The 18,131-nt window shown below is 39.6% G+C and overlaps 1 protein-coding gene across 2 annotated transcripts in view; it reads right to left on the bottom strand.

Moving 5' to 3' along the window:
- Nucleotides 1–18,131, bottom strand: part of LOC136833807 (serine/threonine-protein kinase SIK3-like) — a 575,016-nt gene that overhangs the window by 426,350 nt on the left and 130,535 nt on the right. For both annotated transcript variants that reach the window (XM_067096082.1, XM_067096081.1), the window contains exons 5-7: nucleotides 13,077–13,200; nucleotides 12,875–12,966; nucleotides 3,875–4,012 (exon numbers count right to left, since the gene is read on the bottom strand). In XM_067096082.1, the coding sequence (XP_066952183.1) occupies nucleotides 3,875–4,012; nucleotides 12,875–12,966; nucleotides 13,077–13,200 (354 nt within the window). The remainder of the gene's footprint in view (nucleotides 1–3,874; nucleotides 4,013–12,874; nucleotides 12,967–13,076; nucleotides 13,201–18,131) is intronic.

The following is an 18,131-nucleotide window of genomic DNA, read 5'->3' as shown; positions in this document are numbered from 1 at the left end:
ATATTTTGCCATTTTTTTACAATGACTGTTTTTATATATCTTGTATAGTCACTAATAGGGATGTCTACATTTGCTCTTGTCATGTGGACCGCTTCTTTAGCTGCTTTATCAGCCTCTTCATTTCCCTTAATCCCTACATAGGCAGGGATCCAACATATTTCAATATTTTCTCCCTTACTATACAATTTATGGAGTGAAAACTTTATATAATGTACAATATTTATTTTATTATAGCTTAGAATGGCTTCTATGGCGCTTCTGGAGTCGCTATAAATCACAAAATGATTACATGAGGCTAGTCTAATTATTTCTATGGCTGATACTATTGCACATAACTCAGCTGTAAATACTGAGGCATTATCTGGTAGAGAGAACTGATACGTTTTGTCTGGGGATACTGCAGCATATCCCACTCCGTATTGTGATTTAGATCCGTCGGTGTATATTGCATAATGTGGACCTTTTTGGATTATATGTTCTACTGTATGTTGTCTATGGTATTCTGGAGTATATGAATGACTTTTTGATAAATATTTCAAGTGTGTACAAATTCTCAGTTCATTCATTGTCCAAGGAGGAGGTAATTTTAATATTAAAGGTAATTATATACTGAAAATGGGAAATACAGGAAATGGGAATTCATCACAGAATGCGTTAAATCAGGAAGATACAAATAAGTATGAATATTTTACAAGTATGAACGAATATTCTCGTGACTGTAAGAAGAATACATGGTAGTTAATCACCAGAATACTCGGGATAATCAGAGAAGGGGTTAAAGGAACAGGTTCTTTTTCTTCCTCATGTTCTTCTGTTCTTTGCAAAAATTCTTACTAGTAGAACACACACCCAGAGAAAAATTTGAACTTACAGTGGCAAAGGGGACCGCTCCGAGCACAATTTCAACCTGTGACCCTGTCTGTTTGTATCTCTGAATGTTTGTAAGTAGGGTAGTGTCTTATACACTTTCTCCCAGATATGTCTATAACTGCAATAACCACAATGCCCTCTTAAATTCTCGAATTCTTCACAATTTTTTGGATACACCTGTCACTAAAAAGCCTAAGACCCAAGTAATTGCCTGATGGGGCCAGGAGGCTCCTCACTGATGGCTACCTGTGTGATGGCAGTATTCCTTCATCTCCAACAGAAGGGCCCCTGGTAATAGTCCAGCTATGAAATCCCTTGCAACACCTTTGCCAATATCAATTCTTGGTTGTTTACCTCTGTGTTGTTAAGGTGTAGACTCTTCTGTTTAAATCTCTCCATGGGCATGTTATTCACCAACCTGCAGAGGCAGATGCAGAGTCCCTGGAATGGTTTGGGAGCCCTCTGGCAGGTAGTGCTTTGCCTGCCTGGGCAAGGAGGGTAGCAACACTTTCTCCGAGTGGACCGCCACTGGGGAGCATTCTGAGCCAGGCTATCAGGGCATTCACCTCCACCAGCACACCCTCTACCAGGGGAGACCAGGGAAGCCTGACCAACTGCCTGACCTTCAGCATAGCCTCTGCTATCTTCTCCATGTACGAGCAGGAGGGGGGGGGCACTGCTGGGGAGGGGGAGGTTGGCTCAGCAAGTCCCAGGATCTGCCTTACCAGTGTGACGATCTCTTGAAAACCCATTTCCTCTTTGGGACTGGAGGCCTTTGCTTATGTCGCTGCCTCTTGACTGTTTGGGTCCGAAGGGTCCTGGCATGACTCCGCTCCCCCTGCCACTGCTTCCACATAGGACATCGCTACATTGCCTGCCTATGTTGAAAGGATGGCCTCTCTGCCCTTGAAAGCACTGTAACTCTGTGATATCTTCCATTCCGCAAGGTGAGAGCTCAGTAGGGTCAGAGGCAGAGAAGTTGCGGGCCAAAGTGGTGATGATATGTCCTGAGAGGGTCCCCATTCCAGTCGACAAGTATCAAATCAGGCTGCCATAAGACTCCTTCGCTCCCAAGAGTACCTCTTCCAGACCAATGGACTCCTTGCCCTCCTGTCCTGGGTGCTGCTCCTTGAGGGGGTCCTCTTGCTCCAACTGCCAGGTCCCCTAAACAACCGACTCCGTCTCAAGGAGCTGTTCCCAGTGGCTCCCCTTCCTATGACTTCCACCTCCTGGAAGAGGACAGTCTTCTACAATGCCATTTCAACCACATGCTGCTGGGGACACTAAAGAGGTAGAGGGGGATGATGATGAGGAGCTTGACCATCTTGTACAGCTTTTCCTGCAAGAGTTTCAACTCTGCACCTGACCAGATATCTCACTCTCTTTCTCTGGTTCTTTTTCTGGTGGGGTGGGGGGGCACAAGAAGGGGAGTTGTTAGGTGGTCTAGAACGCTACTCTGGTTTCTTCCCTTCCCCCTCCTGGGCCCTGCTTGTTGGTTTAGGGGGAGGGTGGCTAAATACTTGATTCTTCCCCCTCCCCAGCTGGTTGGGCACGCTGAGTGGTGCTACACCAGGTTGAACTCCTGGGCCTTCCCACAAGAAGGCAAGCATTTCCTTTACTGACCTCCCTGGAGATTGTTGGCACAGGTTTCCCCACTGTTCCTGATGCCGAAGGAGGGTGAGGGGAAGGGGGAAGAAGGGGAGAAGAGCTGAGGGTAGCCTCCCCTCAACAATATGGTTTCCTACAATCTTTCTCGGACAGACTTCATTGGGGAGTCCGCTATCCTTCAGATTCCACACGTTGAGTCTCTAGCATATTCTATACCCAACTGGAAGTACACACAGAGGACATGACCATGTTGCAAGTGTTATACTTCCTCACACAATTAAAATCAGGCTTCACTTTTTGGGTAGCCATCTCACAAACAAAGGGGCACACACATGGTCTACACGCAGTGAACAATGAAGATGATACACACACAAAAAAGAAACTATGAATTACACACCAGGCTCCCTGGTAAACCTAGAACTGTAGGAGGAAAGACCTTGCAAATACACAGAATTTGTATTGACACACGACATGAGAGCACATACAAAGAACTCTGCACAATGCATACCCTGACACACAGTAATGTCCGTAAGAGCGGCCGAGAACACAATGGCTAAAGTAGGCCACCAACACAAGTCAAGGGATGCTTGGCCCTACTAGATGGGCTTTTGTTTTTAGTAACAGCTGCAGCATGACATGCTCTGAGATACTCTATTTATGACAGCGAATGTTTATATCCCTGTAGAAACAACTTTTCCTTCTACTTTCAAAATAATATACCCTTAACAATTGCAGCTCACTAGCATAGTTATGCTTTTTCTGTTATATTTTTTCTTTCCAATTTAGTTTACATATACAGTAAACCCCCGTATTCGTGGGGGATGCATAACATACCCCATCCCCCGTGAATAGCTAAAATCCGCGAATCCTTAAAACCCCCTCTAAAAACACTTAGAGCTGCCTATTTTGATAGTTTAAACAAAAATAAAAGCCCTCTAAAAATGCTTATACCTGAGTATTTTAATAGTTTTATCACAAAAAGTGCATTTAGTCATGAAAATGATATGAAAATACAGTGATTAGTGAATATTTCTCAATGAAATTTTTCTTGAATAATGTGTATATCGGTTCCACAGAGAAATCCGTGAATAGTGAGACTGCGAATATGGGGTTTACTGTATGACTTCAATCTAGTTTTGACCAATTGCAAGGTAACTCCTTGTGGCTCACATATAAAAACACATTGCACTGTTAACCAGATCCTATCAAGAAAACCTGAAAATTAGATTGACTGCAAGTCCAAGAAACCAAATATTTCTGAGACAGCTCCACTACCTTACAAAACCTATTCAACACAGGAACAAAGTTCTTGGTCCAAAATCTAAAGTGAGCCACTTGATAATATAATGCAGATCTGCAGTTACAAAAGGGCAAATTTTAAACAAATGATGCTTACCTGCATTATCTTTTCCTTATCTAAATTGGGTATAACGTGCATCATGTGCTCAACAATATTTATATTTTCACTGGTTTCATTCTCCATATACTCATACTGACGAAGAACCTCTTCTACCTTCGGATCTATACCTTCCTCCTGGAAAAATAAATTTGATGATCATGAATTCTGCCTAACACTAGCAATCTTTGGTTGTAGTGGCAAGACAAAACAACTGCTTTATTATGTATATGCTGTACAGACAAAAGTAACTATGCATTTTACTGTAGTATACATTGGAGCAGTTTAATAGCTATAGCTTTAAAAACTTATAACTCATAGCAAAACTGTGGTGATTTCTATTTATGCCAAGGTAACCAAAGTAAAAGGAAAGTGTAATTTAGTTTGTGTAAAAATCAAATACTTCAATAAGATTTAACGGATAACGATGTAGTTTATTTTACAGCACTAATTTCTTTCTTAAAGCACTTAACTCTTAATGTAACAAAAAGATCAACCCTTGATCATGTTCCCTAAATTCAACACCAGGATTTCCTAAAAACATAACAGTAGGAGAGAAAGAGAGACTACAGTACTACTGTATTTGGTTCATGAGGAAATCATCCTTGCCATGATAACAGCACTGAGGGGTTTACAGTTATCATATGAAATTTTGAAGTCTCACAAATAATGAGGCAAAAACTGAGTTACAGACATGCGGTTTTACCTTCACAAAATGGTAAAGGATCAGGTTTCAACTCTGAATGTCCTGACTTAATTTAGTAACATACAAAAGAGGACATAGCATTTTGGGACATAGGAGTGTTTGGTCTTCTAACACCACAGAAGAAATTCCTACTCCTTCTCTTAAGGGTTCGAGGCAAACCCTCAGAACTCTAACTGGGCATTGTAGGGCTTTCTCTTCATTGCCTATTAAAGATGTTAAACAAGGCATTGCCAAAAATCTGGGAAGGGCTATTGCTTTGGTACCATTTTTAGCCCTGAACAATGGAAGAAAAGAAAGACATGTCCCTGTGAACAAAGCCCACATTAAAAGAAAGGGTCTGACGCTCACTAATTCGCTTTGCCACAGCAATAGCTAAAAATAAGTCTTCAAAGTTAAGTTCTGAAGGAAAGTTTTATCTGAAGACTTAAACTGAGATGACATAAAAAACTTAAGGACTATGTCCTAATTCCATCCTGAACAATGATAGTAAGATTTTGGGGCTTCCAGTTCAGAAGATAAGAGAACCTCTTTCAAAAGTGACGTCACGTGCAATATTCAACAGCATTTCACAGAAATGAAGAGAACAAAATGATATCCGTTAATCACTGGAACAGATAGTTGTTTCACATACCCGAGATACCGGAAGAAATTTATCAGGTTATCTGTAGAAGTACAGGTGATGGATATCCCTCAGACCAAGCACCAAGATCAATAAACTGATCACTGTGGTTGATACAATCTAACAGTGGAGGGCCCTCAGGACTTGAGGAATGACTTCCTAGCCACACCTGAAAAGCCTCCAGCTTGCAAGAGACATTCTAAAGTCTCCATGCAGTCAGATAATGTATGTGAAGGTTCTGATGCAATCTTCTCAAATGTGACTGACTGAAAAGTTTTTCCATGAATGGCAGGAGGCGAGGAATGTCTACTGCCAGGAGGTAGATTTGAAAACCATTCCCTTTGGGGCCACCAACGAGCTATCAATGACACCCTTGAGTTCTCCAACACCTGCAACTTGTTGAGTACTTTCCTCAAGACTGCAAAAGGAGGAAAACTGTAAAGGTTTATATTCAAACACTCTTTAAGAAAAACACTGATTGCCCACTGCCTGAGGATCCTGGGATGGAGAGCAGTGAACTTGGAGTTTGTGTTTTGGGCAGTCACAAACAGATCAATGTTTGGAGCTCCCCAAAGGTTTCATACCTTCTGATTTGCCCTTTCCTGCCGAGTTTATCTGTGATAACACTGTCTCTTCCTGAGGCGAACTCTGGCAGAAGAATAAGTTCCTGAATTTGGTCCAAAGGAAAAGCTTCTCTGCTAACCTGAACAAACTTCCAAACTTTGTGCATCATTGTTTCCTCATGAAAGAGTGAGGTTGAACTGTCAGAGCAGACTGCAATCATCTTGTCCCTGACTAGATGTTCCACTTGCATAAGATCCTTCCAAACAACCCAAAGCACTAAGTTGTTTACATGCATCTTGCTCTCCTCTAAAGTCCAACTCCCTGACATTGTACAATGTTCCCTAGAATGGCTCCCCAACCTGACCCTGACACATCTGAGGACAATGTGAAGTCTGGGCTCTTGAGGTCTAGAGGCAGACAGTCTTGACCAATTTTCCCACCAATGAGGAGAATTCAAAAGATCTAAAGGAACTACAAATGGAGTCAAATCTGGAAGACAGACCTGTTCCAAGAGTTCTTCAGGTAAAATTGAACTGGTCTCATTCTTAGGGGGGGTCATCCTGACAAACTTCTCCAAAGAGACCATGTGACCCAAAAGAGACGCCACTTCTTGGATGGAAGATTTTCTGAGTGTCAGAATTCTCTCACCAGTGACTGAAAATTGCCTACCTGTCTCTGTCAGAAAGGTTCGAAAAGAGAGGGTCGATCTTCATCCCAGGTAAACAACTGACTGGATCAGGACCAGTTTAGACTTGTTGACATTGATCAGAAAGCCCAACAATGAGGCCAGGTGCAGCAAATAAGTATTAAGTAAAGATTGAAAGTAAGAAAAGGAAGGAGAGATCAAATAACTTTCCACAAGGAAGTCATTTAAACAAACAATCCAAGGTGCCCAGGAGCTGAATGCAGCACCAGTGTGTTTCATGATGTGGGGTGAGCTACTTTTACAGTGATAAAACATCATAAAAAGCAAGTGTCACTTGATAGGTATTTTGCCATAACAAAATGAAGTGATTCTGGTGAATAGAGCATAAGTGAAAGAAACAGGCGAAGTGTACTGAAAAAGAAAATTCATACAAGCCCAGCCCCAGCTGAGAAGTCAATGGGAAGTGGACCCCCATCTCTCACCCAATAACACACCACCCATCCCTCTCCTCTCTACCGTCCCACCTAGCACAGTCCTGATCGCTCGCTCAAATAAGACTTTTGATTTTTCATTGTTACTGTACTGCATTTGTTTTTATATTGTATCATTATATTAAATTTATTGTGAAATTCCCTTCTATTTTTTTATGTGAATTGTTACTGCTTTTACGTACATACAGTAATGTTTTTACTGCCTCTTCTCCTTCTCTCTTCAAGTCAGATGTGCATCACAGAGGTGACATATGATTTTGTTCATCTTTTATGTTGAATTTCATTGTGAAATGCTTTATTCTTTTATTTTGTTGAATATGGTTATCATTTAACTATACATTGTGCTTGCACTTAAAATAATTGCATTAAAAAGGATACAAAGGGTGGATATGGGGGAAATTCATGTGTGGGACAAATAAATTGAATTCCCATTATTCCTTATGGGAATATTTGGATCAATATACAAGCATTTCGATATACAAACTGGAATTTGGAACGAATTAAATTCGTATACTGAGGAGACACTGTTACCACTGCTATATGAAAATACAGTAATTAGTGGATGTTGCTCTATGAAAAATCTGTGAATACTGGAACTGAATTTTCCTCGATTTATTGAAAAATACATTCCACAGAAAAATCCGCGAATAGGTGAAGCCGCGAATCCTGAACTGCAAATAAGTGGGGGTCGACTGTAACCCTTCTATATCTGCTTGCTGTAGGTGACAAAATACTAAACAAAACAAGCACAATACCGTACAGAAGAAAACCTGCCAGAGATAGTCAAAATCATTACAGCTGATTCACACCATATATACAAGGACAAGGATGAAGAATTCTGACAAAAACATAAAACATTCCAATGCCACCTGGTGGGAGACAGGCAATTACAGACAGTCCAGTTCTTTTGAAAGCCAATCAAACTTAAGGATGCAAAGACATGAGCTAACTTTAACAGTAGGTAAGATTCATCCTAAATAATAATAATAATAATAATAATAATAATAATAATAATAATAATAATAATTAATAATAATAATAATAATAATAATAATAATATCGCGGAAGAAGAGCTCTCTCAAGCAAACTTCATTAAACAGTATGGCCGTCTGGATGCCATTTAGTTTGTATTGTAGTTTCTCAATCTCCTGAATGAGGTTCTTTGTAGCAGCTGTCCAAAGTTCATTTACTTATCTTGATGTTTCGATAGAGCTTTTAACTATACTCTGAAGGTGAATGAAGCCAGAGGTACACCTATGACATATTTATACCCGTACAAGGGCTTACAAAAATATTTGGCGAGTTTTCATTTGTTGTTGAAGCGGGAGGGGGGGGGCTCCTCCTATTGGGTGGGAGCAGTATGACTCATCTGGGAGTGTTAGCTGATTGGTTGGTGCCAGGTCCTGGCATCTAGGTCGTGTAGCCACAGGTTCAAATATCTCGGAAGAAGGCCCTCTCTCATACAACTTCATTGGACAGCATGGCCATCTGGATGCTGTTTAGTTTGTATTATAGTTTCTCAATCTCCCAAATGAGGTTCTTTGTAGCAGTAGGCAAAACATACAGCAGCTGCCCAGGTAAAAAATACAGCAGCTGCCCAAAGTTAATTTATTTACCTTGATATTTCGGTAGAGCTTTCTACCATGCTCTGAAGACGAATGAAGCCAGGGGTACATCTATGCAATATTTATATCCATAAGTGGGTTTACAAAGATATTTGGCTACTTTCATTGATTGTCAAAGCTGGGGGGGGGGGGCTATTGGCTGGGAGCAGTATGACTCTAAAGGGAGAGTATGGCTGACCAACATAGTCACTGATTGGTTGGTGCCAGGAGCTTTGGTCATAGGGCACACTGCCTTAAGTAGCAGGCGGCTGAACTGCTATCCCAGGGGCAAGCCTTGCCATTCTCCTGACTGTGGAAGGGAGAAAAAGGGTCTCCTTATATCTGAGGCAGCGATGGTAATTGTTGCCATCTCAGAGTTTTGCACTCTACGATCTGCTGGCATTGAGGTGCACTGCCATGTTCCCTCAAGTAGTGTTGGTATACTGCCCCTTTGTGGTATAATAACAATAAAGGCAGTCCCTGATTATTGGCAGGGTTCCGTTCCTGACAGCCTGATGATAACCGAAAATCACTGACAACAGAAAATCGGCGATAATAGCATCGAAAATCGGCGATATAGCACCAATCCTCGGTTATCGGTGCCGATAACCGGGGATCAGCGAAGCCGATAACCGGGAATCAGCACCGCCGATAACCAGGAATCAGCACCGCAGATAACCGGGGATCGGCATTGATAACCGGGAATCGGTGTTGAAAATCCAGTAATCATTGTTGCTAGACAAGCGCCTTAAAACCGGATCGCCGATACCCGGGGACTGACTGTAGCTGTTTCTACTACATTTAATTTGTATAAATCTTCTCTATTCATCTTAAATCTTCTTTTCATCAGCATGTAGCTAGTACATCAAGTTTCCTAGAGACATATAGAGATTCTCTGTTTATTTCCTCTGATGTGTCGACATGTGCTCTGACGGTCATCTATGATTACAAAAGCGAATGAACTGAGATACAAGATGCACAAGTATATATGGAAGGCAGGGTGGTTTACAATTGGTGGGTCGGTTCGTGGGCTAAATTTTGACTGGTCATGAGTTGATGACGAAATCTGCCCCAGAGGAGTTATGATCTAGGTGTTGCTGGCTGGAGCTGGGTGCTGGCTTGGTTACCCCCAATCGGCATATGGCATTTTCTCTCTCTCTCTCTCTCAAGACAGTTTTGGTGATGGCTGATTTCTTATATTTCTCCTTATGATGGTGAGGAGAAATTTAGTTTCTTTCACCATATTAATGCTTGACTTTTTTTCAAGAGGGAATTCACCAATCAATTATCTTGATTATATTTTCAACTTACTTATACAACTGTGACACATTTAAATGCGGAAGATCACTTAAAATGCCATTCCAGGTTGCTTAACCCTTAAACGCCGAGCCTCTATTTACAAAAACGTCTCCCGTATGCCGGCGGCGTTCAGGAGTTAGCACAGAAGCGGAAAAAAAGTTTTTTTTTTAAAAATCACAGCACGCTTAGTTTTTAAGATTAAGAGTTCCTTTTTGGCTCCTTTTTTTGTCATTGCCCTTCAGTTTAGTATGCAACCATCAGAAATGAAAAAAAATATCATTATCATATACAAATATTGAAATATATGACAGCACGAAAAAAATTTTATATATAATTTTATACAAATCGCGCTGTGAGCAAAACGGTTACAGCTAACGGATTATTATTTTTTCTTTGTATTGTACACTAAATTGCGATGATTTAGGTATATAACAAATTGTAAAACGATCAAAGCAACACAGAGAAAATATTATCACAAAATGATGCATAAATTCGTAACGCACGGACGTAAAAAATGTTTTTTTCAAAATTCACCATAAATCGAAATATTGTGCTAGAGACTTCCAGTTTGTTGAAAAATTAAGCTAATTGATTGAATATTACCAGACTGTAAGTGTTTTAGCTTACAATTGCAGTTTTCTACCATTTCGGTCGAGTTAAAGTTGACCGAAGGTCGAATTTTTTCTATTTATCGTGATTTATATGAAAATATTTCAAAACTGATAAAAGCTACAACCATGAGTTATTTTCTGTTGTATTCTACATGAAATTGCACACATTTTCATATATAAAACTTTATGTAACGACTAGTATAAAACGGTGCAAACATTACGACAACGTGATGAAAGAATTTCTGAGATGTTCAGCCGAGTTACAGCGCGGACGTAAGGAAAATGTTTTTTTTCAAAAATTCACCATAAATCAAAATATTGTGCAAGAGACTTCCAATTTATTGCAAAATAAAGGTAAATAATTGAATATTACCAGAATGTAAGAGTTTTAGCTTACAATTGCGTTTTTCAACCATTTCGGTGGAGTTAAAGTTGACCAAAGGTTGAAATTTTGGCAGTTATTGTGATTTATGTGAAAATATTTCAAAACTGATAAAAGCTACAACCATGAATTATTTTCAGTTGTATTCTACATGAAATTGCACACATTTTCATATATAAAAGCTTATGTAACGACTAATGTAAACGATGCAAACATTACGACAACGTGTGAAAGAATTTCTGAGATGTTGGCCGAGTTACCGCAGCAGACGTAAGGGAAAAAATTTTTTTAGAAATTCACCATAAATCGAAATATTGTGCTACAGACTTCCAGTTTGTTGCAAAATGAAGGTACATGATTGAATATTACTAGAATGTAAGAGTTTTAGCTTATAATTGCGTTTTTTTTTACCATTTTGGTCGAGTTAAAGTTGACCGAAGGTTGAAATTTTGGCAGCTATCGTGATTTATATGAAAATATTTCAAAACTGATAAAAGCTACAACCATGAGTTATTTTCTGTTGTATTCTACATGAAATTGCGCACATTTCCATATATAAAACTTTATGTAACGACTAATATAAAACGGTGCAAACATTACGACAACGTGATTTAAAGAATTTCTGGCGCGGACGTAAGGAAAAAGTTTTTTAAAAAATTCATCATAAATTGAAATATTGTGCTAGAGACTTCCAATTTGTTGCAAAATGAAGGTAAATGATTGAATATTACTAGAATGTAAGAGTTTTCGCTTAAAATTGCGTTTTTGTACCATTTCGGTCGAGTCAAAGTTGACTAAAGGTTGAAATTTTGGCAGTTATCGTGGTTTATATGAAAATATTTCCAAACTGATAAAAGCTACAACCATGGGTTGTATTTTGTTGTATTTTACATGAAATTGCACACATTTTCATATATAAAACTTTACGTAACGGCTAATATAAAACAGTGCAAAAATTATGATAAAATGACGAAAGAATTTCTGAAATTTTCGGCCGAGTTACCGCGCGGACGTAAGGAAAAAGTTTTTTTCAAAAATTCACCATAAATCGAAATATTGTGCTAGAGACTTCCAATTTGTTGCAAAATGAAGGTAAATGATTGAATATTACTAGAATGTAAGAGTTTTAGCTTACAATTGCATTTTTCGACCATTTCGGTCGAGTCAAAGTTAACCGAAGATTGAAATTTTTTGTAGTCGACGTACAGTACGTCCACTTGGCACCCAACAGACAATTTTAGTCGACGTATGATATGTCCAGTAGGCGTTTAAGGGTTAAGACAATATACTGTACATCTTACAGGAGTATGACATATATGGCACATCTACTCATTTTCTGTTACTAAAGAAATTAAGAATGTTGTTTGTAAAGCACAGCCTGCTGAAATTTTATTAATAAAGAAATTAATGCATGATTTTTACAAGTACAAACAGAAGGATCAACAGATGAACTGGTGAACACTAAATCCAAGCAATAAATTGCCAATACCAGTGTGTGTGGCCTAAAACATGATTTTCTCACCAAGATTCAGAAGCATGGCCAACACCTGTCAGGCCATGGCAATCAGAACAGACAGACTGAAATCTCCAAGTTGCACAAATATAATGCCAACAGACAGTCAAAAATGGAAAATATAAGAACTCTAATTACAATAAATTCAAGAATAAATGTACCCAATTTTAGTTTATTACAAAACAATCATCATGGACCACCAGTTGTCCACAGTCCACCAATTAAGAGCCAATAACCTAACGTCTGAAATGCTATAAATATATAGTAACAAAAGAAGAGGAAAAATGTTACTAAATATATAGTAAAAAAAGAAGAGGAAAAATAAAATAAGAGGAAAAATGTTTAAGTACAACTTTTCTTGACAATTCATCACTCAGGTTGGACTTCCACTATCTGTGTAATCTGTAACTGTCACTCCCAAATTATAAAAATCCTGACTGAAAAGATTGGATTTGGAGACACCTACACAGCGCGACTAACAAAGGATACATGAATATACAGTAGTTCTTGTAAAAATACAGCCAATTGGCACTGAAATAACATGACTCAAAATCCTTTACTGTACCTGCAATATCCATTTGTGCTGAAGTATCCTTTCTATGCTAATCCTTTTCTCAGGGTCTACTTGTAACATCTTCCGTATGAGATCTTCACAATCTGAAAATAATTTATAAAACTATTCAATATTCAATCAAAAACTAACTTAAATTTGTCAGCAGTATATTTTTCATAGAGAATCAGTACTAAGATAAACAGTTATATCGTACCTGATGTCATGAAGAAAGGTACTCTGAATTTCCCAGAAACTACTAATGCTCGTAGATTTTGTAATGTTGAAGCATCAAAGGGCAAATATCCACAAACTAATACATAAAGGATTACCCCTAAACTCTGAAAAGCAAATATAAAAACTGATACAAAAATTTGCCTCTGAAGTTAATAGCTCTAAAAAATTACAATTATCAATACTCACATTACCATGAATGCTTTCAGGGTATCATTATTATTGATTGAATAAAATGGCTGTCTGGATACCATTGACTTTTCATTGTAGTTTCTCAACATCTCAAATGAGTTTTTTTTGAAGCAGCAGGTAAATTATACAGAAGCTGTCCAAAGTTCATTTATTCCTTGACATTTTGATAGAGCTTTCTATCATTTTTCAAAAGGCAAATAAAGCCAGGGATACAACTATGCAATATTTATACCCGCTAACAGGCTGGGCTGCCTCATCTTTCTTATAATGGTGTTCCTGTAGCTCCTGTAGAGCAGTCTAATGGTCCTCTCACTATTGCAGGGGGTGGTTCTCCTAATGATACCAACTGTTGACGGCATTTTTCGTCACCCTGGTGACCTGACAGTAAGAATAGCCATTATTCACCAGGGTTTGGGAGTTGTGCTTGAGCTCATCAAAAGTGGTATTCTAAGTAGAACAGTGTAAGAGGGCACGAAAAAAGTAGTGTTCAAGGCCGATGATTCAAATTTTTCTGGGTATTCACTATTGCTGTTGAGGCAGAGCCCAATGTCGGTATGTGTTAAGTATGCCTTAATTTAACCAGACCACTGAGCTGATTAACAGCTCTCCTAGGGCTGGCCCGAAGGATTAGACTTATTTTACGTGGCTAAGAACCAATTGATTACCTAGCAACGGGACCTACAGCTTATTGTGGAATCCGAACCACATTATACCAAGAAATGAATTTCTATCACCAGAAATATAAATTCCTCTAATTCTTCATTGGCCAGCTGGAGACTCGAACTCAGGTCTAGCAGAGTGCTAGCCGAGAACTCTACCGACTCTCCCACGAGGAACATAAATGGGCTTGCGGTGGACCTGAGTGTGAAAGCCTTGAGGAGTGCTGGCAACATGGGCATCCATAAAGGGAAAGCCTTGAGGAGTGCTGGCAACATGGGCATCCATAAAGGGAATGGTGTCATCCACACCTCTCTCACACATGGAGCAGAGAACCGATTCCTCCTTAAAGGTGTGGCTGGGTGACTCCAGTTCATTTTTGCCAGCGATGCTGACGACAATGTCATCAACGTACAGAACATATACAGCTCGTCTAAGAATCCTACCGAAGACATGTTGCTCAACAACTCATATATAAAAAAGTTAGTGAACAGCACACCAAGAGGAGAACCCATGGCTAGAACCATGGCTACTCTGTTGATCTGTGTCCACATTTGCCCTCGTTGATCAATGAATGGGGCCTCCCAAGCACAGATATCTAGCAGGTGCAACAGGAATGCCTCTGGAACATTCAATGTTGGGGTAGAATCGTCTCAGTAGACTCTGTCAAGGATCAACCATATCACTTTATCTACAGGCACACCGGTGAAAAGGTTCTCTACATCCAACGATGCAATGATGCCCTGGGATGGCGGGAAGTGAACCCACTAGAGCATAGTTGTAACCCGGCTTCATTTGCCTATTGAAAAATGGTAGCAAGTTCTACTGAAATGTCAAGGAATAATTGAACTTTCGACAGCTCCTGTATAATTTACCTGCTGCTACAAAGAAACTCATTCGAGAGACTCAGAAACTATGGCATCCAAACTGCCAATACATTCACTGAACTTTGTTTGAGAGGGGGGTCACTTTACGGATACTATTATCATCATATCATTATTATATTATTATTATCATTACCAAAAGAAAAGATCATTTTTGTTTTTGTTTTTATGCTGTGAATAATTTACCTATTATAGATGTAACACAAAAAAATATTAACTAAACCCCTTAGCTCAGGCAAGTATTCTTTCTCATGTTTAGAAGGTCTAAATGCACTGTCTTATAATCCTGAAGACTTTCTCACACCTGGTTGCTTTCAAGTGTTATACACCCTAAAAGCTAATTGTATCAACACTGTTTTCATGTAAAACCTATGTTACATAAATTATTCACAATACACAAAAAAATATATAGTTTCTCTCCTTTCATAGTTAAAATGACAAAGTCATAATATTTTACTTCATCATTATAATTTCACAAATTATTGGTTCCCATATTCCTTCACACAGACACATACGTACAGTTTCCTTAAGGGCCAAATACTCCTAGAGGCGATTAGAAATAGTCTACTTGTTTCTTCAATGGAAAAGCCTGAAAACCGTAAGAGTCTATCCTCATCCTCATCCCTCAGTATGCCGATGGTGCAACACTTGTGGGTGTAGTAGTCTCCACTTTTGAGAAAACATGCTGTCCTCAGCCTCAATCAGGACATGGACTGGATCAGGGAATGGTGTAGTCAGTGGGGTACAAGGATGAACTCCCGTAAAACAAAAACACTATTGATTAGCACATCTCGTACCGATTTCCCACTGCATCCTCCCCCTCAGGTGGATGAAACTTTGCTGAACGAGTCTGAAGCTTTACCTATTCTAGGTGTAACCTTTGACTCACATCTAACTTTTGAGAAACATGTAACGAACGTTTCAGCAAATGCGACACAAAAGTTAGATGTTGTCTGTAAGGCCTCACATATTTATTTATAATGCAACCTGCTTTAGGTCATTTGTGCTCCCTTTACTAGAATACCATACTGCTTTCTGATTTATCTCTTTTAGATAGAGTGGTTCATCATGGTAGGTTTCCGTTTCCTAATAGTAGTAGTTATGACTTGGACCATCGAAGGATGGTCTCTTGTTCGTCACTTTTTCATAAGCTGCATTTCAACAAAGATCTTTCACATTCTCAATTGATCCCTGATCCCCTTTTCCTGCTGAGAGCAACTAGGTTTGCTGAACAGCAGCACCAATATGCCTCGCTGTCTAACTTCTCAGTTCCAGAGGTCCTTTATCCCTCACACCGTTGGAATGTGGAACAGCCTCCCAGAGGATGTCCTTGCATTTCAATACACTTTTATCTATTTCTTAATTTATTTTCTCTTTTTTAATATGTGAGTGGGATCTCTCTTTCTGTATTTCCCTTTATCTCATCTTTCTTCTTCCTAATGAACACCGTATTTTTTGGAAGCTTGAATTTCAAGTCAATGGCCCTTGTGGGCTTGTTCCATATGAATAGGTTTCGTCTTCTAAATAATAATAATAAAGAATGGACTAAGTTAAGTATATCTTAGTTTAACCAGACCACTGAGCTGATTAACAGCTCTCCTAGGGCTGGCCCGAAGGATTAGATTTTATTTTTGAATCTTTACGTGGCTAAGAACCAATTGGTTACCTAGCAACGGAACCTACAGCTTATTGTGGAATCCGAACCACATTATAGCAAGAAATGAATTTCTATCACCAGAAACAAATTCCTCTTGTTCTTCACTGGCCGGTCAGAGATTCGACCTCGCGACCAACAGAGTGGTAGCTGAAAACGGAACCTGCTCACCCAGCGAGGAACTTAGAGAATGGACTGAGCTGGAATCAGGGTAGATTTCTGAAAACTGATCATGATGCCAGTGACTGAACCAGGAAAAGAGCTGGCCAACATTAGCCAATTGTCCAAGTAGAGAAGACTTCTCACTCCCAAAAGGTGACACCATCCCCCTACTGGCGCTAAAATCCTTGTGAATATCTGAGGCACTGTACACAGGCCAAAGCAAAGTGCCCTGAACTGAAATATCTTCCCTGCAAACACAAATTGCAGGAACTTATGCAACTGAGGATTTTATTGGAATGTGGAAATATGCGTCGTGCACCTCTGATATCATCCAGTTGTTCTTTTGGATGATTCCATGGAGAAAGGGGTCAGATGAATCAGTGTGTTGAGTCATCAACATATCTAGCAATGGGCGCCAACCTCTGGATGCCTTTGGCACCAAAAATAGAAAGGGGTCAGATGAATCAGTGTGTTGAGTCTCAACATATCTAGCACTGGGTGCCAACCTCTGGATGCCTTTGGCACCAGAAATAGTCGGTTGTAAAACCCTGGAGAGTTTTCAGACACCTGCTTTATTGCTGCCTTCTTTAACAATGATATCACCTCTTTTTGAAGTACAAGATACTTCTCCCGCTGATAAAGATACAACAGAAAAGCTATAGGATACGATGTCAGAGGGGGAGGAGACAAATATGGAATTACATAGTCTTCCTTCAGTACCTCCACCATCCAATGTTCTGCTCCTAAGACTCCCCAAGCATACCAGAAGGCCTGCAGTCGGCCTCCTACCAGAATCTGAGGGCTGAAAAGTTCATTTCTTTCTAATAATCCCAGCAGCTTCACTCTTACCAAAGCCTCAAGTGGATCCTTCAAAAGGTCTTTGCAGATGAAGATGAGTCCTGAGATGAGGAGGAATGACTCTTGATTGGAGGGACCAAAAGGAAGAGAAGGAGCAGTCCTTTCCATGCCTGATTTACGAGACTGATAAATCCCTATTTTCCTGTGCACAAAATATCCTCCCTCATTGCCTTGAAAAAAGTCAGATTAAGAAGATGATTGAAAGAGGAAACCAAAACTGCTGCCATCTTCTGAGAAGGTGAGACCTTAGACAATAGATAGGAGCACAACTGTTCTCTCTTCAAAACCGAGTTAGCAAAAGCATGAGAACATTCACCCACCGTGTCCGAAACAACTTTGTCTAAGCAAGTAAAAAACCTAATGACTCCTCCTACACTTTGATACCCGCAGGTGCCAGAAATTCCCTTAGTTGGGGAAGAGCGGTGACAATAATAATGAGTGAAAGCTCCGCAAAAGACAAGACCGAAATAATTCTAAACAAAGACTTGGACAAAGTCTTTGCCTCTGCATTTGTCCAAAGTTCCTTGCTAGTCTCAAGAGCATGTCTCTCCATGGGACTGAGACTAGCAAAGATATCAGAATCATCAACTCAAGATGGTTTGAGCAATGGTAACGAGCCTGAGTCATAAGA

Source organism: Macrobrachium rosenbergii, chromosome 52 (assembly GCF_040412425.1).
Source record: "Macrobrachium rosenbergii isolate ZJJX-2024 chromosome 52, ASM4041242v1, whole genome shotgun sequence".
NCBI classification, from domain to species: Eukaryota; Metazoa; Arthropoda; class Malacostraca; order Decapoda; family Palaemonidae; genus Macrobrachium; species Macrobrachium rosenbergii.
This window is presented reverse-complemented; position numbering and strand designations above follow the sequence as displayed.